The sequence below is a fragment of the Phoxinus phoxinus genome (assembly GCF_949152265.1).
Source record: "Phoxinus phoxinus genome assembly, chromosome: 21".
NCBI lineage: Eukaryota > Metazoa > Chordata > Actinopteri > Cypriniformes > Leuciscidae > Phoxinus > Phoxinus phoxinus.
In genome coordinates, this window is record NC_136896.1 from 7,121,077 (window position 1) to 7,147,183 (window position 26,107).

Genomic DNA, 26,107 nt, shown 5'->3' on the forward strand with positions numbered 1-26,107 from the left:
GCTCCCTCACAAATTTTGAGAAATGCAGCCATAAGGTCTTGAACTGAATTAGCAATAGCCACACCTTACGTTGAACTGGAATTTGAATGAAATTAAGTGTTCTTCCACCCCATCCTTCCATCCATCCATCCATCCATCCATCCATCCATCCATCAGTGCATTCACGTCACATCAGAAAGATCGCATTTATGAGTCGAACACACATGAAGGCCACCATCGAGCCGTAATTACGAGTGGGAAACTCAGGATTTTCTTTGAGCCCAAAGTTTCTGAGTTGGGGTTGTGTCACGAGAAAATAACAGATGCAATAGGCCTAGATGCCGTGTCTACTCTATATGGACTGTATATTTGTTTGTTGTAAATTAATTTACAATAAAATTAGGTAACTTGTAAGTACAAAATATGACAGCATTCAGCACCATGGTTTACAGCACCATGATTTGGATTAAAACATAAAGCAAAAACATGCCTGATGCACATTCTTTATTCATTTTTAGATGTATTTTTTGTGAAAATGTGATTTGAACGCACCTGACGTCGTAATTACGACTTCCCAATGCAATTCAAATTCAAATAGCTTTTCTGCATCTGGTTTGCTATCTCAAATTTAGAAATTCTCGGTTCACTTCTGAATGGCGCACAACCCTGACGTGAACGGTCCTCCTGTCCTTTCCATGTGCTGTCATCATGGAAAATGTACAGCCAATTCTCTTTCGTCCATCCTTGACACATGTGTAATAAAATAAAGACTAGGTCAGTTACATTCCCAGCCAACTTGCCACTTTTAAAACATAAAATGTCATAAAAGCGCACTACGTACGTACCACTCTATAATAGAAAGCAGCATGTAGTTCATGAACTAATGTGGTATCAAGGGGGCTGAATTATTGATGCCTCCTCTTTTCTGCAAGGCATGTTATCCTCTGTGGTGGAACTTCAACAATAATTTTAGTCTAAAGCCAGCCAGATCAAATATGCTAGAAAGCAACCATTAAGGGGGGTCTATAGATGAGGCATAGGGGATTCGCGTGTCAAGAAAAGGCCAGGTGTTTGCACCTATCCAAACCTCGAAAACAAGAGCAGTCATACCCACAACAGCCCCGCGGCTGCTGTGACGACAGCAAGTCATCGGTAAAGAGTAAAGTAGCAATTACTGGATACCATTCAGTGCCGAGCTTAACAGCAGCAGCATAACCACTTCCTCTGAAGGTGTATTGGCTCTGAGCACTCATGTCTTAAAGGAAGAGGCCTAATCAGGATCATCATTTATGGGTACGGGTCATGCCAACAGAGTTTTTTCAGAGGTTTTGAATGCAGGCCAGTAAAGTCAGAATGGTGTAAACAGACTAACCGGAATGAAGTCTACACTTCGGCTTGCGATGAGCAATTATCTAGTCTCAGACATGCCGGTGTTGTCTGTTATCTTGATGAAAGGGAAACAATTATGGAACAACGCAGAAAAATGGAAAGCCGAGACATGTTTTGCTCTTCACGAGGCCAAGTTCGTTCCCTCATGGCGTCATTTTCGGGTATCTCTAACAGGGAATGTCAATTAGCTAAATACGTGACAAGTTCTAGCAGGAATGATTTGAGTAAAATTTTCGAAATCCTTCCACCTAGCAATTACCGGAACAATAAGTAGGTGAGCGATTTTCAGGATTAAATTTTAATGTCGTGGATGCACAAAAACAACATGGATGTGTTGTCGTGTGTGCCACAGTCTCCCTGTTGTTTACAGTAGAGCATATGGCTTTTGTCCTCGTCTCCGTTCCCTAGAATGCTTCGCTCCCGGGAGAACGGAGGAGTCACCCAAGGCTCAGCTTTGCTCTATTCCAGCCAAGGATCTCTAAGATCGGGTAACACCTCAGCCCCATAGGGGGTCCCCGGGGCCAGCTGTGTTTTCAGTTCATGTCAACCCGACAGAGTGTCAGCCGGCCCTTAGAGTGGAAAAAGAGCTGAAAACACAGACGATGACAACAGTCACTATGGGAAAAGAGTAGTATGTGATACAACTAAATAGGCAAGTATTTGATAAAAAAGGGGTCTGTAAACAATCTTAAAACAAAAAAAATGATATGTCTTTAAACTTTTAATTTTATATACAAGCATTTGGGTATCATAAGCTGGGTTTCAATCCACATATGTTATGCAATTTTTGAGATATCAACAACCACAAAAAAAATAATGACTACTTTGACCTTTATCATCCTAGATGCTAAATAGCCTAAACTATTGAAAATTGCCAAAGGAGGAACAACACAGTAAAAACATGTTGGCCTTTTGTGTCAATAGCAATTTTTTTGGATTATTGCATAAATGTTTTTTAAAGGAATCACCAAAGACACAAATTTGACAATTTTCAAAATTCATATAAAAAATATATGCTTGCATGAGGTGGAAATGCGTTTTATTAGGTACAAACAGGAATACAAGGAAAACAAATGAAATTGGTCATGACATGAGAAATCAAATTTGCCTTGATCTTTTGACACATAAGGTCTTTTTTATCATTAAAACATCCTGCACGTTTCAGAGCTTAAAGTCTGCGTGAACCGGAAGTTGCAAACGACTTTTCTCAAGTGTTGTGACGCATTTCCGAGTGAAACGGAATATTGAACAGAGGGCAGAGTTTTACTTTAGCGCTCCTCCTCTCCATCTCTGCTCATAGCAGAGTAACGGTTTGAGGGGAGTGGTTAAGCGATTAACCAACCCAAGTAGTCAAGCCTATGTCATCAGAAAAGAACGCCATTCCAGACCCGGAAGTAACTTTTCAGACTTTGATTAAAGATAACTTCGGCAAACAATTTGTTTCCGTGTATTAACTTGCACGGATTAAATGTTCACCACAAGATTAGTAATATCCGCTAACAAAGTAAATAGGGTCAATTTTGATTTCATGCCGACTTTAAAAGATCTTCCTCATTATAAATAAAACATCTATTTAATCAAGCTCCACAAACAGTCTGTTTCGATATTTTTGCGGGATCTGTGTCGTGACATAGGAAAATGCATTTGCATATGCCTACCTCCAGAGCAAGACATCAACAAATAATACATCATTGCACAATAGGCCCCGTCCACTGGCGTTCGGTCACTTAAACAACTGACACTTGCCTACTGTACACCGGCAAGTGTCGCATCAAAAGTTAATAGAACCCATTATAATCTCTAACGCTGTCAACACTGGATACAGTATACAGATGCAAGTTCAATTTCTGACATACATCATTTCAGACAGATGGTCCGAATGAAGGTTGAAAATAAATGTCATGAGATTTTAAGTCATGTGACTGAATAATTTGCTCTGATTATTGGCTACTAGCTATGACCTATATGGCACATACATTCCAGGACAAACTTTTTTGGAAATAAAGTATTTTTTGAGGCAACCTGCACCACCAGCATACCACAAAAGATCCATCATACATCCTCAGGTGACCCATATAGGGCTTTGTAAGGTTTTAGTGTCCATGGCAGATGCTGCTCCACCACACTTTCTACCCCAGGTGCAAATCACCTGTCCCCAGAGACTGCACTGCCCAAAAAAGTAGAACTGCAGTCTTTTTTGATAGGCTGGTGGCTCTGACCAGCAATAAACACACCAGTGTGCTGGTGGATCTCACCACAGGTACATGGACAGAGATCTCCTTTCATTAGAGGGTCAGTGGGTGGGCTACAGGAATGTATCCACTGACTGTCTCTTCTATTTATGAGGCAATATGGAGAAAGAAGCTGTGGGCCTACTAGGTGCTGAACTACTTGATGCTGCCCAAATCATTTGGAAAGAAACTACAAAAACATGCAGTGCTTTTTAGGTGCTACAGCCTGCTAAAAACAACTTCCTGAGCTTCTTCTTATTAAGAGGTGTGTTTGTGTCCTTTCAAATGCGTAATTAACTACATCTTAGAACAACAGTAACCATGCTGTAGGCTACAAAGATTTGGCTACAAACTAACAAACCATAAATAAAGTCACAGTTGCTGAGGAAAAATATACAGTTCGTCAGGACAAAATGTTGCAGCAACATTTAAGCGACAAAACGAAGTCAAACCGTAAAATGGATCACAAAACAAGCCATTAACCAAAACTTTAATGAATATTCAGCGTTAAGGAAAAATAAATGGTATCTTAACTTACCTGTGTTTTGAATGTGAATTTATCTCTGATGAATTTGATGCATTACAGTATCTATCCTACCGTTTTACACAACACTTATTACCCGTTCATCTGTTAATTTTAGTGGATCAAAAACACACAGAGCGATCGGTGTCCGATTCCCGAATGAAAGACTCGTAAGAGCCGGTTCTGTTTAGTGAATCAAACATATGGATTGTCCAGTCCAGTGTTGACCGAGTCACAAACGAATGACTCATGAATCTTCTGATGAATCTTTTATTGGACTGAATCAGAGCGGTTACTGAATCAATATTTGACTCACTTTCTGAACATATAATTATTTTCAGTTATGACAGAATCAGAATTAAACAACCTAGCCTGTGATTTATAGTCTAGATTGCTTCATTATAGATTTTTATAGATTGTATAGAGGCCTATATTTTAGTGAAAGGGTGGATGGGAGCTCAAAAGGGTCATATGGTGACGTCATATGACCTTTCAGTGATGAAAAAGATTTTAAATAGACACAATTAACCACATATAATTGGCATAATGTATAATTGTATAATTAACATAGGTTTATTAAATAATAATAAAAAAAACACAAACTGAATGTCAAGTGCCTAAAAAAAACGTTACTTCTTTAAAAAAAAAAAGGGTTAAGAATTGCAGTAAGTCTAACAACATTGTAAAATGCCAATCAAAACATATTTTTTTAGAAGGAACCAAAAATAAAATTCTGTCAGAAACACATTCTCATATATAGTATAATAGCATTTTTTCTATCTCGTCTACACTACAAAAAGACATTACTTAATATCCAAATCAAGACACAGAGTCAATTAGTTTGGTAAAATATATATTTTATTTTATTCTTCATACAAAGCAAAAGTATGAATGTTCAGTATTTAATTATCTAGAAACATCTGTTTCATTTTTCTTTTTCATGGTGTAAAATTAATTTTTGATACCACAAAATACTTGGTTTACATGTCTTCCTCATCATTTGTACATAAAGCTCATTTCTAGTCTATTTATTTCTGTTATACTCAGAGTAAGACAAACATTTTTTTAACATCTGGATATCTCTATGAAGTTGAATAAAACTCAACCATTAAACAGATGCATTAGCACACACTGCCTGACCATGAGCGAAGATATAAAACTTTGCTCACAACAACTTTCGACAGATCAGAATTCATATGCAGTTCACATGTAATCAGTGACAAACTTTACCCAGAAAATGCCTTGACATCTTGGGACAGTTGTTTCTGAACCATAATAATAATAATAATAATTGCACTGGTAAAAATCACAAGAGGCTCCATGGGTGAGCATTTGATGACAATTTGCTCGACCCCATTCAGTATCCAGTTCCATAATCCAACTGATTTGCTTTTAAATGAAATGTGAATGCAAGAAACAAGCTTTGATGATTTGATTACAGTTGGAGGAGAAATTTCACATTGTTTCTCTTTCGACTCCTCAGAACATTTGATTGCTTGATGAATTGAATAAAGTAGGAAAAATGCCCTAGGAAATTTCCCTCAGCTTCCACCGCCTAATTCAGACTTGAAGGCCAACAAGAATCGTATGGCTGTGTTCTCACAGCTGATAAATATTACAATCTCATCTCTAAACGAAAGGAAGTTGGCTTATCACAGCACAGGACTGGTTCGAGGCACAGCATGTTGTAACACAAAACAAAAATCAGTGAGCTGATACAGAACGCTTTCATTTTGTTTGTTTTCTTTTCAAACGCATCCATCCAAAAACAAACAATTAGACAAACATGTCCCTCTGCATTTCATTTTCCAGGATATTAAATAGGGGTGAAAAAGGCAAAGTTTCAGTACATTCGTAATGCAATATTCTGCCTTAAAACCTCCCGGTGACCTCACCCGTTGAATTCTGGTCCAGGTACAGCATCTCAGCCTGACGTTAAAGCTGAGGCGTAAAAAAAGTGAAATGTTGGCTCCATGCACCCTTCAAACCCTACACCTTAACCTGACATCGAGAGCTGATCCTGAATCAGGTGCTCTAAATGAACAGTAACCAGAGCTGTACTAAAGCACGGTCATTCATCTTGCCTTCGAGACAGCCGCCATCTCAGCGGTCACGGGATGAATTTCACAGATAAAGAGCGACTGACTGTTTCTCCTCGCTTTCAAGTAGAAAGACAAACAAAAGCACATGGAGGCTTGCATGAGAAAAAGATGAACAATGAGGCATCTCAATGCAAGCTTGTTAAAATTTGGCAAGAAGAGGAGAACTGAGATGTAGTGGAAAACGCGTTTCGATGGGATGAATAAGAAACGTTACCCTTCACGTTATGGGGTTTATTTTCTAGTATGAGTCACATTTGGGTAAAGCTTCTTAATCAAAATGCGGGCCTGCCATCTATGAGGCGCATGACATGTCATTTGGCTCTTGCTTTTTAAACAAATCCAGTTCCTTTCAATGCTGTCTTGACCTTTGAACCTTTCAGACAGGGCAGCAAGCCATTTCTGAGGCTGGAGAAACCCAATCGATCAGTTCAGATATGTTACGCGATTAACATAATGTCGACATGCTGCCTTGCTGTTGTCCAAGATACGATTTAGCCATCGATGGATTGGTCATTTATTACAGGAACCTGCGAGTGAAAGCCCAGCGGTTGACTCTAAACATGAGTGACACTGTAAGTAGCAATTAGGGTTATTGATCGTCATGTTATTGAGTAAAGGGACACATTGAATCAGCTCTCTTGCTTATCAGCTGACCATAGTAGGACTTGGGCCAATATGGAGTGTAATGAAACACGAAATGCGGTCAGAGAGTGAAATATAGTTCATTACCCTCAGTCGCAAAGGTACATATTATGGACATTCAGAACTGACTGAATTGCAAATGTCGCTATTGGTTTGTAAATGCACGATACCCGTAACAAACTGTTTTTTTTTTTGTTTGTCAAACCATTTTCTAATTCGGAAGCACCATTAAATTCATTGTGAATGGAAACACGCACAGCAAATCAAAAACGTGGAATGTCGGTGGTGAGACTAGAGTTGGGCCAGACGTTATATACAATATGGTTAGGCAGCTTAGTGAATTAATTGCTTAGAAATTAAAAATAAATTATTATAAAATAGATTTCTGTACATTTTACATATATATAGCAATCATCTCAATGTCTTTTTGCCATTTCAAATACACAGAAAAAGAAAGAAAACAACGGGTCCTCCATTCACGGTTAATCCCAACCAAAGTTATGCCCAGTCATCTGGTAGAACTTCATGTTGAAAGGCCTGTAGAAGTCTCGAAGTCTCTGCACGACCTCAGGGTCAATGTTTGGGTGGGTCCGCCCTTTGGTTTTACCCAGGCAATGGGGCTTGCTGCTGCCCTCGGCCTTTTTGAGACAAGGGAAGCCCTTGGTCTGGTTGAAGTAGAAGTGTTTGTCTGTGATGATCCTCTTGAGCCCCAAGAAGTCCTGCACGCGGCCCAGCTCTCCGGCCGGGTCGCTGATCAGCCGCTCTCCGCTCACGAACAGGATCTGGCTCATGGGGAAGAACTGCAGCCAGTTGTCCAGGTGTTTGGCGTAGATGCCGATCTGAATGGCGCTCCACGAGGTGTCGATCAACCCTGTAGTCCTGTTTTTGAACGTCAGGCTCTCAAAAGTAGGAATGTCAGGCTTCTTGGAGAGTGTCTGCGTGTAGTCAGAGATGGCTCGTGTGACGGGGTCCCGGACCACCACGATCAGTTTGGTTTCGCGGGACAGGGCGTAGATCCGGGCCGGAGCCTCGCGGGTCACAAAGTAGCTTGGTGTTTTCTCCATGGTGATCTGGCCCTCCAGGGTCTTAGGCATCAGGTCCCTATGGAGAGAGAGAGAGAGAGAGAGAGAGAGAGAGAGAGAAAGGAGAGAGGGTTAAGAGTGAGGTCTAATGAAAACAAAACTTTGCATAATGCAATCAAAACAGATGGAGCATGTGGTGCTCCTCAATCAATGAACCAATTCAAGGCCATGATTCTGGGTCAAATATGATTAGCATCGGTTGCTAAACAAAACATGCATTCAAACGTCACAGATGCACAAACCATGTTAAATGGCATGGCTCCTTAAAAGCGAAGGCTTTCTAATATAATACAAAATCTTTCAGAAGCTTTGGAGAAATGTTATTCAGCAGATCTTTAGGCTTTGTTCTCTCTTAAAATCATGTTCCGGATTATGCCTACAGCTATAGATCAACCAATATTGCATTTTTAAAACAAGATACAGACTACAACAACAAAAAACATATGTTTGATTATCAGTCTGTCTCTACTTGGTGACCAGCAGATAGACAATCATCATCAAAACAAGGTTACTAATTGGTACAAATTGGTTAATCCACTCAGTGCATAGCCAACTGTGCTTTAAAGCCCACTCTGAATCTGATTCCAATAGTGTTCTATGTATGACCTCAGCGATGGTATTATACTGCTGACCACCCAGACCTAAACAATGATTTATACTTCAAAGGGGGGCTAACGCAAATGACCATACACTAAGCAAAGCAAAAACAATCCACATGAAAGTTCTTCAGCCTTGTTTATAGAGAGAAAGCAGCTCTTAAGGCAGTTACAGAGTGAAATGGATAGGGTACATGCAGGACCGCAATCAAGGGACATTTTTAAATGAAAAGTGAACATGCATGTTAACGCCAAACAGGCTTGGGTTTCACAACCCTGCTCGATCAGGAAGAGTGGATTATACTGGAAGAGGCGATAACAGAGGACTTTGATGGACACATGGGGGTATGGATCCCATTTCATTGGCACACGCTCTCAGAAACATTGACGTGTTAAAATATATGGAAACTGACTGGAAATTTCAAGGCATAAAACATATTTGATGAGAAACAAACCAAAGAAAATAGAGTAACAAACTTAATGGGTATAGATAACTAAAGATAACAAAGTGTGAATTTCAAGCCACAATTAGATGTCAACAGACCCAGAATGAGCCTCTTTAGGGTATCAGTGTGCACAGAGATAAAGCTCTTGTTGGGCTGTTGTCTCTGGAGTATCGACTCCTGTTGTTAGCACCAGGGCTAATTTACTGCTGTATTGTGAAGTGCGCTGTCAGCATCTAGTGTAATCCTGCTTTGCGTGTTTACACCCTGCGGAAACGAGGCTACGAGCAATTCAAGAGTCTGCAAACAATTTGTTGAAGGATATCACAGACACTTCAATGGATCAGAGTTTGTTCTTCTGTATCTCTAGGCAGTCTTGAGTAAAAGACTATTTTTAACACTGGAGTTCACTAGTTAGAGGTGAGAACCCCTAACCACCAGAGCAGAGAGAGGTGTTATGATAAACAAAACCCATAGAGAGCGTTTCAATGCGGACATAAATTTCAAAACGATATGTGTGTGCACCAGGTGCTGCTGTAGACCTAGCTTTTTGCTGCATTCTGCTGTTTTTTTGCTGTACAGCACCTGCAAAGCACCAACTCTCTGCGCTAAAGGATTTTTCTAGATCACACAATTGACTCTATGTGTGAAAAATCCTAATTTTGCAAGTGAAAATCAGGCAGCGCTCAATTCAGAAAGCGAGAACAACCTAAGGCTGCAGGAGGTAACGTGTTGATTTATATGATGGAAAACTGTTGGCAGATTTGTGTGGTTACATGGCTTCTCTAAAGAGCAGGCCACAGATCCAATTATGATAATATCAGTTTGATTACTGCTCTGTCAGAACACTGGAGTGAGAGTTTGAGCGAAAGAACACAGAGGGAAAAAAAACTCATTAATCTCTGTGAAATGAAAATAGATTATGTAAGTGCCTTTTTATGCAATGACGCACTCACACCCTCATCTACACAGTTTAACTGTTTATTTATAGTATGGAGGTAATATGAATATGTTGGCTCACTAATATTTAGCCTCCAAGTGTGTGTGTGTTTAAAAAAAAAAAAAAAGTTTATTTACTAATTATTGCACAATAGGAGCAAACCAGCTGTATATGTGCATGTGTGGTGCTAATGAGGCGAGAGATAACGCAGGCATTTACTGTTTAATGAACCACCCACAACTACTGTGCTGGGGAGAAAAACCCCCCACAAATGTCACACATACAAAGTGCGCAAAGTGTAGTTGCAAACAACAAATATATAAAGTAAATATATATAAACTGGTCCTCAAAATGGTCCCCGTTTTGGTCCTCCATACACATATAAACACACTTGGAGAAAAAAAGCACCAAAAAGAAACATGCCACTACTAATATTAGGCTAATCTTCCTGAACTTGAGGTCATAAAAGAATACGCATGATGCTGAGTAAACTGCAGCTTTAGGATGCTTTCACATTACAGGTGCATTTGATGTTGCACATCAGAATTTGGTTTGCTTGGTTGGTGTTCAAACTCAAATACACATGTGAAACATGTGGAGTCCAGTATGCTTTGCAATTGGTGTAAAAGCAGCCCAGACCTACTTTCTAATGTGAACCGCTACCCATGACGCAAAAGGACAAAACTACTAGCTACAATGATAAACAGCTGCCGAGAAAAGCGGGAGAGAGAAAAAAGTTACAAGACACCAAAAACTTAAAAGCCTGCAACGTTCCCCTCACCTCACTTCTTTTACTTTGGCAAAAGAAGAAGGGAGGAAGGGAGGGAGGGAGACAAGTAGGCAAGCTCTCGGAAGAACAATAGCCTTTCTTGCCTGTTTTGATTTATGAGGTGCTTCTTTTTAGACATTCCGCCAGCAAACAGGCAATGCTTTGACACCGAGGCCCTCTTTTTTCCCCTTTTCTTTGAAAACCGAGCATTGTCCTTCAATGATCTGAAAGAGCAAGGGCCGTGGAGAGGCCAGAGAGGAAAGGGGGAGGGTGACCATTGAAGGATGAGTGGAAAGCACTTCTCCAGCTCTCTCAGGGCGAGGCGAGAGGAGGCTGTGGAGAGCTCTTGAGCCGAACGTGTGCCTCAAGTGCCTCGCCGGCACACGCTGCCACTGGAGCAGGTAAAGATACGCTGCGTATCAATTATTAAAACAGGGATTAGAAAGTGGATATGAGTGCTCGAAATGATTCTACTGATAAAAAGGGTCAGTCCTCTCAAGTGATAAGGCAAGGTCAAAGATTGCTCCAGCCTCTTGGGTTTTCTGTCGTAATTCATTCCTACGACTATTCTGCACATGGCCTGATGGTCATCTCTGTCCTGGATCAACTTTGTTCAATCGAAGACTTGTTTAAGCTGGAGAGAATGATAAATCAGAAAGTTAGCTTTCTTTTAGGATCAGAATGGCCCTGAGGGCCACGTTGAAAGACTTTTTATCCTGCAGATAAACTGACAAAGGGAGAAAATGACAGACAAAAGCACAAGAGAGAACAAAAGACACATAAGGGAGATTTTATAACAATGTTTTTGTCTTCTGTCGAATTTGATTTGTTAAGAAGAGCCTGTTTTGCTTAGGATAGACACAGTAGCCCTAAAAAAAGCCCCCTAAGCCTGCTTTATCTATGATCTCATTGCTTTCAAGTGACAAGGATGGTAGAATATCTGTCTTTCAACTCTGGCATTGTTATGGTTATATTCTGGCCAGCATTTTTATTCTTTTGCTGTGCGTTTTTTTCTTTTGAATACGCAAACTGATATAGACTAGAAGCATGTTTTATATTTAGGGCTTTAAAGTCTTGGAGGGATCAGAGAAACACAGCCGTACCTGCACTTTGGTTTTGAAGAGCAAGTCAAAACAGATACAACCTTGGAACACCTGTGCATGCATCTTTGATAGACATCTCTAAGCGTGTAGAACTCGCCCATGTTGCAGTGGCGGTGAGTTGAAGAGCTGTTTGAGTAAGCTGCAGTGTAATAAAGTCTCAGCAGTCAAATAAACTTAAATTAATTGCCAATGAGTTTAACAGCTCAGCTGCTTGGGCTTGGTATACTAGAAAGATAAAGTACAGAGCCACAAAGCAGTTACAATGATGTAAAATGGCAGTCCTTGTGCCAGAATGGTAGTGTGAGAGTTTGCCTGTGCATGAGAACGAAAGAGTGTCATAATCAAATGACTTTCAGTGAGCACAAAAGAAGTTCAGCAGGATGTTTGTGCCGCTCATACAAAGACAGTGATACTGGATGGATGATTCGAGCAAAAAAAAAAAAAAATCCCCCATGAAAGTACCATAAAGGAATTTATCTAGGCAAGTTTGAAATGATAACGACATAAGAACAGCAGATGTCTCTCTGTGTGTGAAAAAAAAACTGGAAAATTTGGAACAGCATGTGGGTAAGAAGACAAAAAGTTCTGCAACCAGTAGTTCACACACTCGGTTTCATAGTCGGACTATTGATTGCAGCGTTCTAACACCAGACTACCAGTGTCTCAAGGATCTGAGCATTTGAGTGACACTTCACCCTACCAAAGGCTACAGCGCTAGCTTTCCGACCTTGCCACTCTTACCCCTTGCACTTTAGACTATTAGAAGTGGAGGATGGAAAAAACAACAGACCATTCATACATGTACAGACGATGGCTACTACAAGAAAAGAAACAGAGGGCTTGTTTAGGAGAAAGTCCACTGCCACTTCATGAACGGGTGAGACTGAGCCGATAGTGATAATTGACTGTCTCTCTTTGGGCTGAATCATCTTATGACTCAATAGTGTTGTTGACCTTCTCAAAGTTCTGAGGCACTAGTTTGACACTTGAAGCAGCTAATTCTGACATCAAGTGGCCACTGGAACATTACTCTGTGAGATCAGGGTCAGTTTTATCCCGTGTCTAGAGATCAAGCCGGGAAATATGGATTCTGTCTTCAACGGAGGCCGTTTGGCTACATCTGGTAAATCCAGGCACCTCCCAGGTCGCTCCATACAGACAATATTTTCTGTGCTTTGTCGTCATAGAGACCTGAGCGAGGCTGTAGTTTTGAAATACACCCCGCGGAGTCTGGAGCCTTGACATTATATTTAACCGCAGAGCAAAACTGCAGCCGTAAATCTATGGAGCAAAGCTGGGTTTTATAGCACAAGCACCGAGAGAATGGTAATGGGGTGGCGAGGGGAGAAAAGAAAGAGAAAAATAGCGAGAGACAGAGCCAGGATGAGCATGTGTGTAGCAGCTTTAAGTTACCGCTATATTTTAAGAGGTGCACAGCCACTTAAAGCCTCCTGACGGTTGGTTTCCTTAGTGAAAATGACCAGAAATCTCCTCTTAACCTGCAACGCTGAAGCCAAGAGTCAGTAGATAGCACATGCGAAAGGGTTTTATGAATATCCCAGCTTCTAACGGCTATACCTTTCCTCACCTAACCTTTCTCGTTCTCCGTCTAGCTCTTCCTCAGGTTTCTCCTCAGCCTCTGATCTTTGCCATGTAACCCTGACATGAACATAAAGAGGTGTAAATGACCGTCTCAGTCAGGCCTGTCTAAGGTGTTGGTGTGTCTTAGCTTCAGTTTCTGACATTCTCGCTGACGGATCACGTCACTGGATCCACATTCAATGGACGGAGAAAGCCTCTCTCACGTGGAGTGACTGCTCTGATGGATAAATAATGAAGGAACGGGGAGGATTGCAGACACTTCTGACCTGCCTTTCTCTGGAGATTAGACACACTCTTCCTTTAGAGTCATCTCTAAAGAGGGTTATACCTTAATGCTGATCTAGTTTTTCATTAAATTATTATGCCCGAGCTGGACTTTCTGAAAACTATGTTATCGGTGCTTTTGAAGCAAAAAACATCTGCATAAAACTGAACAGTTGGCCCCCCAACACTGAAGAGAAACATTGAGATGTTTAATCTGTATATTTTCTCTCTCAGAGCAACGGGCTTTGGTTTTGGGAAGACTGGTCTGCTTTAGGGTGTCAAGGGCAGAAAAATATATTAATGTCTCCCTGCAGTGCTGTATATATAAAGACATTCGACATAAAGTGAGTATCGTGAGAGAGGGTATCTACTCAGCAATCATACTGAGGTCTAGGCTCTTCTTGTGCCAACCACAATTTCAGGCCCATTTTCTTTCTTCTTTTCTTTCTCTCCCTCGCTCTCAAACTCATTCAAAACCACAGCAGCCTCTGAGAAGGGCAGAACATGCATAAATCACAGAGACCTCAGGGCTCTGTACGTTGCAATCTGCCCAGACTCCGTTTCAGCGTTATTTGCTGCCATTCAACACCTACCAAAATCTCTTTAAAACAAGGGGTAGGATGTGTTTTCTGCTGTCCGGGCAGCACATTAAGTTACTGCCCTACGGTTCTGCCAGCTGAGTGGAATTACTGTGTTAGCGACAAGGCTGCGCAAGAAGAGGCTGCCATCAGCTCTAAATAAAAGATGTAGGGATGAGACGGGGTAATAAAGTGCACTTTTCTCTTTCTCACTCAGGTTGTGCATTTTGCAGAGCTATAACGTGTACTGAAGAGATGTTTGTAGGACTGGCTACTTTGAACCTATTGAACAGGTGTTTCTGTGATATTACAGTCAAACCTAAAAAAAAATTCTGTGACAATAGGGTCATATCTAAAAATATAATGAATTTATCCCTGCTCACCTGGCCCAAGTCAAAAGAGTCCAATCCTACAGTAAGTGTCTATGATATTCTGATCTACAATGCAATTTATGAGATTTGTTTTTTTGTCCATTTTAACGTCTTTCGGGTGAAAATCACAAGTTTGATCACTTACAAAAGTAACAATTTAGCATACAATATCCAGCAAAATGTGATGTTTTGGACAATATTAGACTTTTGAACTTGAGGGTAACTGGATTTAATACCCAAGTTAAATCCAGTAACCATCATAGCTATTATTTATTTATCATTATTTTTGTCTTCTTACATTTACATAAATGCTAATATTGTCCAAAACATCACCTTTTGCTGGATAGTGTATGCTAAATTATTACTTTTGTAAATAATAATATAAATATATATTATTATTATTATGTATTATTACGTTGGTATTGCTGGTCCTTGTTGATAATTGCATGCTACTTTAATGTATTTACAACAAGAAATGGTAAGGCTTTATGCTGATTTTAACCAACGGTATTTTCAAGTGGTAACAAGTGGAAATCATGCACAAAAATAAATAAATAAACAAATTAATTCATTTTGAGTTCGGCAATCCCAAACACCCCAATTTAAATACAGTATAAATGGGGATGTTTTGAATTGCCTAATGCATACAATTCCATGTTCTATATGAACATTAGCTATTTAGTATTGAGTGACTTTTTGCAGTAATTCCACAAACACTAGCCTTCCCATTGAATCTACCCTTGAGTTATTAGCAGTGATCAAGCCAGTACCAGTGTTTATCTTGCTCTTGCTAATCCGCAGTGATAAGCTTGTTTACTTTGGGTGTTTGTAGAGGGTGTTAACGGACTCAGTCCCACACTTCATTTACATTCCCACTGAGTGACACAAAGAGTCTCTAGACTGTTAGTGGTGTTTAGAGTAACTATAGCCATGATGAGGTTTTAGCTTGTTTACCAAGCTATAAAGGCTATTAACAAAGCTACAAAACCAAAGCGCCTGTCTTTAAATAGTTAGGGACAGGGGGTATATATATGATGTATTAGAATTTATAAAGTTGCATCATTTATATCTGCCTTTTGTTTTAATTAACTGGCAAATGTTTTGACTCACTATGAATGACGTTGGACAGTAAAAAGTCTTGTTGGCATGCCAAAAAGATAATCTCATCTGACAGTATAGGATATCTCACTCACTGAATTGTTGAAAAATTGGCACGACGACTTCAAAAAGACTTTTTCCCCCCACTTTTCAAAGCCATCATGCTCAGACACAAGAACACACATGCATGCACCTATTACATCCTGTTTTGCTTGGCACACAGTCTCCTCCAGCTGAGGAGCTTTTGAACAGGTGAGCTTTAAAGAGCTGGGAATTTCCTCCAAGTCTGTCATGCCGTTACATCAGAGGCTTACAGCACAGCTGCATTACTTTGACGCTCCGGGTTAATGGTTTACAAATTCCTCCAGACTGGTATTCTTCATTGCTAACCCACAATTAGCAAAATTATGTGGTGATAGCACCATAGCTGACAATTAAACTGCACATATAAGACAAGAAGACTAACAAGAGTGTACAGCTCTCTCCTAAGGCAACTCTGCGAACGTTTTTTGGATGATAGCCTAGTTACAGTCCGCTCTGGTATCTCAGCGCCCGCTGAAGACAATATAACTGGCGTGAAGCACAAAGAGATCACTGTCAAACGCTTCTGCTGAAAGTAATCAGCCGAGTGCGGATGTCACAGGTGTAATTTGATTTCAGGGGTTGCTATTTCAGCAGGCATGTTGATGTATTGCGAGTACGATGACAAATGTTTTTGCTTTCCATTCTCTCTGCTGTCTGTGTTCCAGAAGGCCATACAGTCCCACAAGAAACACGATCTGGAGTCAATGTGCCAAGAGAACAAGCCATTCAACCACATAATGCAGATTTGAAGAGACATTTGAGAAATGGGCTATGAAACTAAGAAAAAAAAGTGACACAATAACTCGGGTTGTTTTCAAAGAGTACAACATCTTTTCCTACTAATCCTCATTTGACTAATGATATCCCTATTGGTTTCTGAATGATATAAAAAACATACAGTACTATAGAGTAATGATGCAATTAGGGATGCAATAATATTAAAATTATGATAATTATTAAAATTTAAGTGTCAAATTGTTCGCATTTTTAAAGAATAACTGACAGAAATGGTAATCTAAACTTGAAAATATGGAATATCAACATACATAATTGAATATCAAATATCAAAAAATAGTGAAAAACTAATACTGGCAGATACATAGAATACATAATATATAGACACAATGTGGAAAAGTAAAATTATCACCATAAAAAAAGATGACATACAGACTTTTACTAGTTCTTATTCTCTAGCTGATCCGTTTCTTAGAAGAGCGAGAGAGAAAGAAAACAATGCAAAAGGCTAACAAGAGAAAGTGTGAGGACAAAAGTAGTGGCAGTCCCTGGGCTACGGGGAGAAACTGGCTTTGTTGCCCTGGAGCTCAGCTCATGCTGTGCTCCTCTGGGCACATCAGCAGTGTGTGTGTGTGTGTGTGTGTGTTCGTTCCTTTAATTGTCTGCTCTTTTCTCGCTGAGGTTAATGGAAACCTCAGGGGGTCTCTACTTCTGCCTGATCCTCTACTTTTCACTTTTTTTTCCACAGAGAGACAGACAGACACAGACACACACACACACAAACAAACAGTGCCTCATAGTAAATATTCATCTATGATCAGCTTTTATATTATATCACATCAAGTTCTTTTCTACACTTTTCTCACTCCTAATCATCCTCCTTGGGGGGGTGTCAAACTTTCAGAAAATGAGCTCTGATGATCGCACACTTGGGAGGAAATGGACCTGGTGGGAGACATGGGCCAACAATTACCGGACCATACAGACAGCCGTGCGCTGTAGCTCCCAGGCTCCTGTAAATGCTGTGTATTTACCAACAATGGACGAGCATTTACTTTTTGAAGGCTAAGGGATAGCATTATTCTGACATCCGACATCCAAATTATCACCTTGTTTAAAGTCCAATTCAAGGCAAGCACAGAGTGTAGGTCTGTACACAAAAGACCATTGAAATAAAAGGTGAAAGGGGAAGGGTTTTATTATCTTGTACTTTTCTCTTTATCCCTCGTTTTTAGCTGTCCAATCAACCAGAGAAAGTATACGTAACAATTTCCCAATACTAGGAGAAAAAAAAAGTCGAATGAACAAGCTCCCTTCCCTTATTGGTCACTTATTGTCTGTTGGGTGTTTGTATGAGTGTATGAGAGACGGTATTTCAGTAGGAGGGTAGAAACACAAGTGCTTGACATCAAGTTCCTGTCTGCCTTGATTTTATCCTTCAGCGGGAGGTTCCTGCTGAGGGCAGCCATGTTATTTTGCTTTTCTCTGGAGGAGACCATAGCTTCTCAATGGCAGACCACCACAGTGGGCCTCTGCTGTCTGTCTCTCCCCAGGCCATCCCTTTCACAATTAGCCAGTGGTAATTTGATGAATGAAAGCCCCTTTCTCCAAACTAAGACCCTCCCTGCTTGGTCTACCCCACTGGTAAAGCCATGCCAGCTCAAGTAGGGGCCCACTTTCTCTCTTTGCTGACCAGTGTACCCAGTTGGGGGTGGCCTTATGTGGGCACTGATGCCTACAACAGCCCTGCCTCTGATGGGGGAACCAGAGCTCGGTGTGGAGCCCGGCTCTAATATGGAATACAAGGGGAGAAGACACGTACGAGAGGGTCATTGTATAAGCTCTTCTACAATTACACAATAATATTAGAGACAAAATGTGTGGAAAAATGAAGAGACCAAGAAGAGAGGGTAAGCCGGAGAGAAATAGGCAATGCAAGCGGTCTACTTCTCTGAAATGTAAGAGATGATTTGCAAAGCTGAGGCCGAACACAAAAGCAGAGTAATCCTGTGGTTTAAAGGATGCTGAGCAGTTTAGCCAACACTAAAGCATCATTTGGAGGCAGTCCTTTGAATGTCCTCACTCAGCTCTGCGCAGGCTCTCAATAGACGATGTCAACCTGCTGACTGCTGAATGGATGACCGGTCAAGGTTGAGATCCAGCTGAGTGGAGGAAGTCTATTCTACCATGAGAGTGAACAGCTTTCATGGATGCTGCTCCTTAATCTTGGGACCTGGGATCAGTTTATAGTTTTAATTTACAGCAGTCACCAAATTAACTGCAGGCAACAACAACAAAAAAAGAAGTAAAAAGACAAAATAATAATAATTTGAAACAAATATTTACGATACGAACTGATTCCCATCAGTTTTGGGGTCTAATAACCAAAGACCCCCCAAAAGTGTGTGCGTTCAGCAAGGATGAGCGGTTTATCGGGTCTCACCTGCAGTGCAGATGGTCTTTACAGAGACAGTGTTGCTCAACTGATTTGTAGATAACCAGAGCCACAAAGACCTTTAACCCTACACCACACAGTGCCCGCCACAGCGTAAACTAATCAATACATGTAGTCCCACGTGGTCTAAGCTGGCTTGAGTCATTTCTTTGTGCTTATCTGAGGCATAAAGGTATAAGTTTCTGCTACAGCAGTCACCAACCATCATATTGCACACAAATCATACTGCAACAAGTCAAAAACAGTAGGGTGAACACGATTTTCCAATCATTCACAATCTTCATTTGAACAATGGTGATTTCTAAATCCTTAGAATGATCTTTTACCTCATGCCAGCGTGGCAAGAAAACACATTTGTCCTCATGGACTGCACACAATAGTGTACACCGATTCACAAACAAATGACTCTTTTAAACTGACAAAACAAAAAATAATAAATCAACTGAATGAAACCATTAATCAAGTTTTAAGATGAGATTTAAAAGTACCTATATAATATAAGTAATATAATATAGGCTCTGTTGTTCATTTTAAATTGATCATTTAAATTGATAACATTTGTAATGTACCAATTTAGAAGTTTACCTGTATAAATGTAGCATTAGCTAAACAGATTTTATATATATATGCAAAACAAAAATAGACATTAAAACTGAAATATGCCCAAATGAATTGGGATCTAATTATATTGAGCGCTTGTGAAAACAAATGAGGATATCTGTATCAATACCCAGCCCTAGCCGTCAACTACAGATCACTGTTTATAAACACACCCTGTATGTACGGCCAAACTTGGGTCTGATCTCATCCGGGACCACTTAGACAATGCGGTCTCTTGCTTTGTACAAGCAGGAAGGAGGGGGTCACTGGCCACAGCGTCCGTATGGGTCACCTACACGGTGGCGTGAACACCCCATGGAGTGTGGGTACAAAAGCTGAGGCATCCATCCAGAACTAGCCATTCCACGGATGGAAGTGCTCATCTGGACAAGGTGGCAGGGGGTCGTAGCCCTCCAAGCACTTCAGGACTTTCAAGTGACATGCTTCCGAGAACGTTCCCTGGACCAATAGCGGAACAGGGTTTTCTGCGGAGCATTTCACTCAGAACAATGCTCCACTTGTCCTTTTGTTGGTCGGCAGTTACGGACCATGTTGTTAAATGGCTGCTATTCAGAACACACACCCTTAATCTCAGGATGGACTCGGGGATTGCACACTAAAGAGTGAACACCAAAGAACTGCATTTTCCTACTGCATAGCTTTTTAGCAGAGGAAATTAAAACTAACCTTCAAACACAGACTGGAAAAGATGCTTAGAAACGCAGACCAAATGTTGTCAGTTCTATGAAGACTGTTTAGGTTTACTGTAGGGTGACTACCAATAAGGAAGAGTAAAACTAAAAAAAACTGCTGTGGTAGATTTGAAAATGATGTAACAATAAGTCAAACAAAGCGCCAGGGTCTCCACAGCGTTCACCGTTCCAGTTGGGACTCTGTCTGTCTGGCTGGGTGGGATTTTTGAGAAGCTAACTTAACTGCTTATTAAATCATCAGAGTCTCTGCAAAAAAAAAAACTGTAAAAGAAAAAAAAAAAATCAGATTTTGCAAGGTCCCACAAATCAGAAAAGCAGTTGAAACTGAAAACTGCGAAAAGAGAATTGCCAAAGTTATTACCCAACAATTCAACCCACTATGACTCCAGCTATTCATACTGTAATATATCTTACAAATAAACTGGCACTTGTTATAAACTCTATTGACCAGACGTTCTTGAGAGAAGAGCATAACAAATATACAGTCGAAATGTGAAGTGCCTGCAGATAATCCTTCAATGACTGTGAATCCTACTCTATATTTACAGTCTAAAACAGCCTGAACAGGTCTAACCAGTATTGAGGAACAAAAGCTCATCTGCCATGTCTTTCTCTGGCTCTCTGTAGCACAGTAAGGTCTAAAAAGGTCAATCACGACGTTCTGATAAACAGAGATAAAAAAAAAAAACTACAGTAAAACCCACCTTATAAAAATGACTTGCATGCTTTCCATGCACTAGGATTACTTTTACAATGCATGGTTTCTGATCTATAAACTATCTTTTCCATTACAAAGCAAATCACTTCAAGTATTAGACACTCTAAAACTGAGAATCAGAGTCATGTTCAGTCCCTTGAGAGAGACGATTCTAAGAAAGTAACAATTTGAACATATCACTTCTTTAAAAAAGACAAGAAAGGACCAAACAGACATGTCAGCGTAGAGGGTCTGTCTGGACAAACTCTCCAACACTGTTTTAGATTAGGTCACATGGAGACGTCGTGACAAAATAAAGCCAGAGAGCAAAAGTTAAAAAAGCAAGTCTGCATTTGTTTGTGCCCTGTATCTTCAGCCCAAACAGCAGTGGCCAGATATAGAATTTCGCTGTGGCATCGCATGTCCAACTCAGACCAGCTGCAATGGCATGTGAATCCTGTAAAACTTGAGACAGAAAACTTTCTCGTACGGGTGGAACACAAGCATTATACCCTTCAACACCCAGTGTTTATATCTTCTGGATTTTTATATGTAATTTATTGCTTATTTTTAAACAACAGAGGCTTTTGAAAAGTTACTTTCAATCAACGATATAACTTGGTGAAGCCTCTGCTTTTAATTTAGGTCATTTTTCAAAATTTTGAAAGGGACAAATTAGGATAAAAAAGCATTTTAGAGGAAAATCCTCGGGATTCAATTACCACATCCACTGACCAGAACACTTCACTTTTTCCAGGCTAAAAAAAAAAACTAAGTTGGATAAAAACTTTTTTTTAAATAACAACCGTTCTAGAAAAAAAAAAAAAAAACTCGTTTCGAATTACTTAGAACTTTACTAGGAATAATCAAAGTTGCAACTAACAGGTCTGACCAATTTATTTTCTTTTTCTACTTGTGTTTTAAAAATCTTAATAGCATAATCCATGCAATCAATTCAGTTTGAAAATGAAGGACATGTTTAAAGAATCTGAAGATTTTTGGCTTGAATTTGCATTAGACTGAAGTGAGGCCCCGCATTTAAATAATTAATCAAATAAATCTTTTTCTCTCAACATGCACGAATATAATTCCCTTTTCATCTAAGCTGGACTACCGAGCATTCACTACAACGCCCATTCTTTCATCCGTCCTGTTTTTTTGTTATAGGGGCCCTGAAATGTTGCATATATTTAAAAGCACTGGGCTTTCACCCCCTCAAACCTTTGCAAATCCATTTAGAGAGACAGGCGTGCAGTCCAGGACTGTTTTATCAACTTATTGAGGGTTTCTTTCCGCTCGGTGTCTGGGGTAAACAGGGACAGACTCCGGGGCAATAAATCCCCCCTTCTCTCTTTAGCTATTTATTTCATTACATTTTACTGTGGAACATGTTAACAAATAGTTCATCAAAATGTCATCACATTTAAATAACTGCAACACATAAGTAACAAAAAAAAAGTTGATCTAAAACAAATGTCTGGAGTTCTGGGTGAATTGCAGCGAGTGTAATGAATTTATGAGCTCTCACTGTGTTCTGGCAGTTGGTAAAACAAAATGGGTCAAATAATAATAACGTCCCCCCCAAAAAAGCTGAAAAGAAACAGCAATGCATAATAACTCTTAATAGAAATGAAAAGCCGAAAACTCTTAATAGAAAAGCCGAAATGTTTAACAAATTTTACGTTTGTAAGAACAACCCAAAAAGAAAAACACAGCTGCATGGAACTAAACAGACTTTAACACATTATTAACAATACTAATTCACTAGCTATTAATTTTATTGATCCCGCTGTCAAATTACTTCAATTATAATTTTTCTCTTGATAGACTGCCATTACACGTGCGCAACGAAGATTAAGGTAGTCACGCTATTGCACCCAGCAACTCATTATTTATCCAACAATTTAAATCGACAGTTCATAATTTATTCATTTCCACCCACGGGTTTTCAGAAGAAGAAAAAAGTTTCCAAACCTGCAATGCAATTGATTTTGTTGAAACTGAGGCATCAACTAAACTTCACTTTCCCATTTAAGTGGTTTACATTCTATTATATTTGCTCTAATTCTGTTGTTTCTGTATTTTAAACAAATGCAGAGTAAAAAAAAAAAAAAAGATTTGAAAAGTTATAAAAGACGGAAAGCAGAGTTCCGATAACCTGCAATGATCCAGTGTGTCCGACAGAGATCACTGCGTCATCACGCGGTCGGATACAAGTCATCTCTCAAGATATTACAATCACTAAAATGTATCATACCGAACTATTGTGTTTATTTGAATAATATCCGTCTGAATTCATGTGTTTTTAAAGGACCGTGTTCAAAATGTCAGCCCTCCAAACTCCAAGTCTGACAGTTCGACAGTAGCAGGAACAGAGAAACCAAAGTAAATGTTTGAACTGGAATCTGAAAACTATACGCTACTGCAACTCTGCGTTTCTAGATGGCTAAATGCAAATCATAGGCTATAGAACATCAATTTACATAATAATTTAGTTTGATTTCCTTTGAAAAACGAGGAAACATGGGGTTCTGGTGTTTTAAAAGGAAGGTTTGAGATCAAGCCAAAGGGAAAAATTACACAATGAATGACAGATAGCCTACAAAAAGGCCATCACGGAGGACAAGATCCATTCTTCAAAAAAAAAAAAAATGTATGTTTAATTAATGTTGTTTATAAGGCCAAATGATAAGCAACGTGCAGAAGACAAACTATTGCAACTCATGATTTGAAAATAAAATAAACAATGTAGCCTATGAATTCTAAACCCGTATGTAGACTAGCCTATTCGATAGAATTGTAATTTTGAATATCTCGGATTTCTTATTTCATAGAAGGAATTAAAAAGCTGTATTTCGCTATTTTTACGCATCACAATAGTCTATTAAGTTTTAATGAACGATTTCACAAGTTTTCAGATTTTCAACTCTGAATTTTCGTAGTAACTAAATTCAAATTGACCGAAAAGAGGCAAGTTTATTCATGTAGATTAGTCGATATAATTGTAGGCTACTTAAATGTAGCAATTAAACTCAAGTTAAATTTTAATGGGCTTGTAATTTACAGCTCAAGTTTCTCGTGGGAATTATGCCAACATAAATATTGCAACAACAAAAAAAAGAAAGGTTAAAATAAGCACACAAATAATGGCTTCAATTAAAATCCATGAAATAGCCTGCTGAATAATAAATAAGGCCAAAAGCTATTGGATAGGTCAATCGTCAATGCTTTAGCCTACTTCACTGAAAAACAATACAAGTAAATGAGAGTATTATAGGACGTATAAGTTAGTGTATTTATTATTTACGCTCTTACCTGTACCAGTCCAGTCCGTTGTCATAGTTACGGTCGAAGAAGTGCGGCTCCGCTCCGACCGCGCGAATATCTGGATGCACGCGCAGAAACTCCAGCAGCGCGCGCGTCCCGCCCTTCTTCACGCCGATGATGATCGCCTGAGGCAGCTTCTTGTTGCCCGAGCCGTTGGAGAAACTTGACAGCGAAGAAACTCTCCGCCCGTCGTCCCACTCCTCAGCTCGGTCTACGTCCCCTTCATCTTTAGAGAAGTCTCTGGGAGCTCTCCTGACCGAAGGCTCATCATAATCTGACTCCACGTCCGTCCACGCGCTCTGCGGTCTGGACAGGAGCTTGGACATCATCAGGTCCGGCCGGCCACTTTCTGCCTCAGCATATTTCCCGAGGAAAGCCGTCTCCTTCGCTCGATTATTGTTATTATTGTCCACAACTAAACCTGGTGGCATAGTGGCACAGTAGCCCACGCAGGAGTACAGCATGTAGACCCAGAGGAGCAGCATGATGAAGAGGAGCCCGAGTTTCTTCTTCACGGGACTGACGGAGAGCGCGTAAAAATGGTGACAGAACAGGCTATATTCCATAAGCCCTGTGCATGCAGACCATCACACTCCAGCTGGACATATTGACAGGTAGGTACAGTTCTGTCCAGGTCCAGGCTCGGGAATCCTTCTTAAGAGTCTTTAAACGCCATTGAAGTTCACAATAAAATCCTTACACGTGAAATAAACTAGCCCAAAGTGGATGGGGACATCTAGGAATGCGATTTTAGTCTGCTGTCCTCGTTCATTTCTGCGAAAGAATACGAGAAAACTGATGAGAATGACCGGTGCACTTGATTCCCAGCCGGAGAAGCTGCTCCCGGCCGCATCCTCGAGTGTCTGAGCGCTTCCGAGACTGTGGAGCTTATACAGCGCTGATGTGTGTGATTGACAGCAGGGCCAGCCTACCGCTGCGCACTGATTTGAATAAAGGCGGTGTTGATTAAATATGCCAGCCAATCAGGGGGCGATATAGGCGGAGATTTTAGACAGACACTTGGTAGCGAGCCGCTTAAACGCTCTTATTGGATAGAGCAACATTAGACCGGAATCCTTTTATTCCAGTTTTTGGGAGTTTCCAAAGAGTTACACATTTTACGCAACTTGAACGGTTTAGAAAGGAATCAGGATTTGGAATTTCATACAAAGTTTTCGTACAAGCTATAGGCTGCATGTGTTTGATTAATTTAGCATTTTAAAAAACGCATAGGCCTAATTCATATAGGCTATTTAATTAAAAGACACAAGGTCGATATATGTAGCTTATAGAGCATATATTTGTATTTTTTCATATTACCCTGAAAAAAACAATTTTCAGTGAATGAAACGACATAGGCTTCAATGACAGTATTTTTTTTTTTTGTAAAATGTCTACCTCAATAATCATTTTTTTTAACAACTAAGTAAAATATGTTTATTTATTTATTCATTTATTTATTTATTTATTTATTTGCTGTGTAGTGGACCGTATAGGCCTACGTCTTTTATATCTACTCAAAATTTGATATCAACTAGTTAATCAATTTAAAACATATTTAATTGGTTCAAACAAACGTAAAATGAACAAATAGCCTACATAGGGTAAGCTACATATTTTTTTAAATGTTTTTTTTTTTTTTTTAGTTATACATCCATAGCTATATTCAAAAGGCTTTAAAAGACAAAGCGTCGGGGATAAATATGTAAACGTCTCACACAAGTGCAGGGCAACAAGAAAATCTGCTAATCGCATTAAAATATAATATAGTCACTTTAAATCTG

The 26,107-nt window shown here is 39.8% G+C and overlaps 1 protein-coding gene across 1 annotated transcript; it reads right to left on the minus strand.

Moving 5' to 3' along the window:
- Positions 1–4,965: 4,965 nt before the first annotated feature.
- hs3st3b1b (heparan sulfate (glucosamine) 3-O-sulfotransferase 3B1b) lies at positions 4,966–25,188 on the minus strand. Its single transcript, XM_079594725.1, has 2 exons — positions 24,312–25,188; positions 4,966–7,967 (listed from the first exon to the last, which is right to left on the minus strand). Exons 1-2 carry the CDS (start codon positions 24,887–24,889, stop codon positions 7,349–7,351), a joined length of 1,197 nt encoding a protein of 398 aa, XP_079450851.1. The 5' UTR covers positions 24,890–25,188; the 3' UTR covers positions 4,966–7,348.
- Between the last annotated feature and the right edge of the window lie 919 nt (positions 25,189–26,107).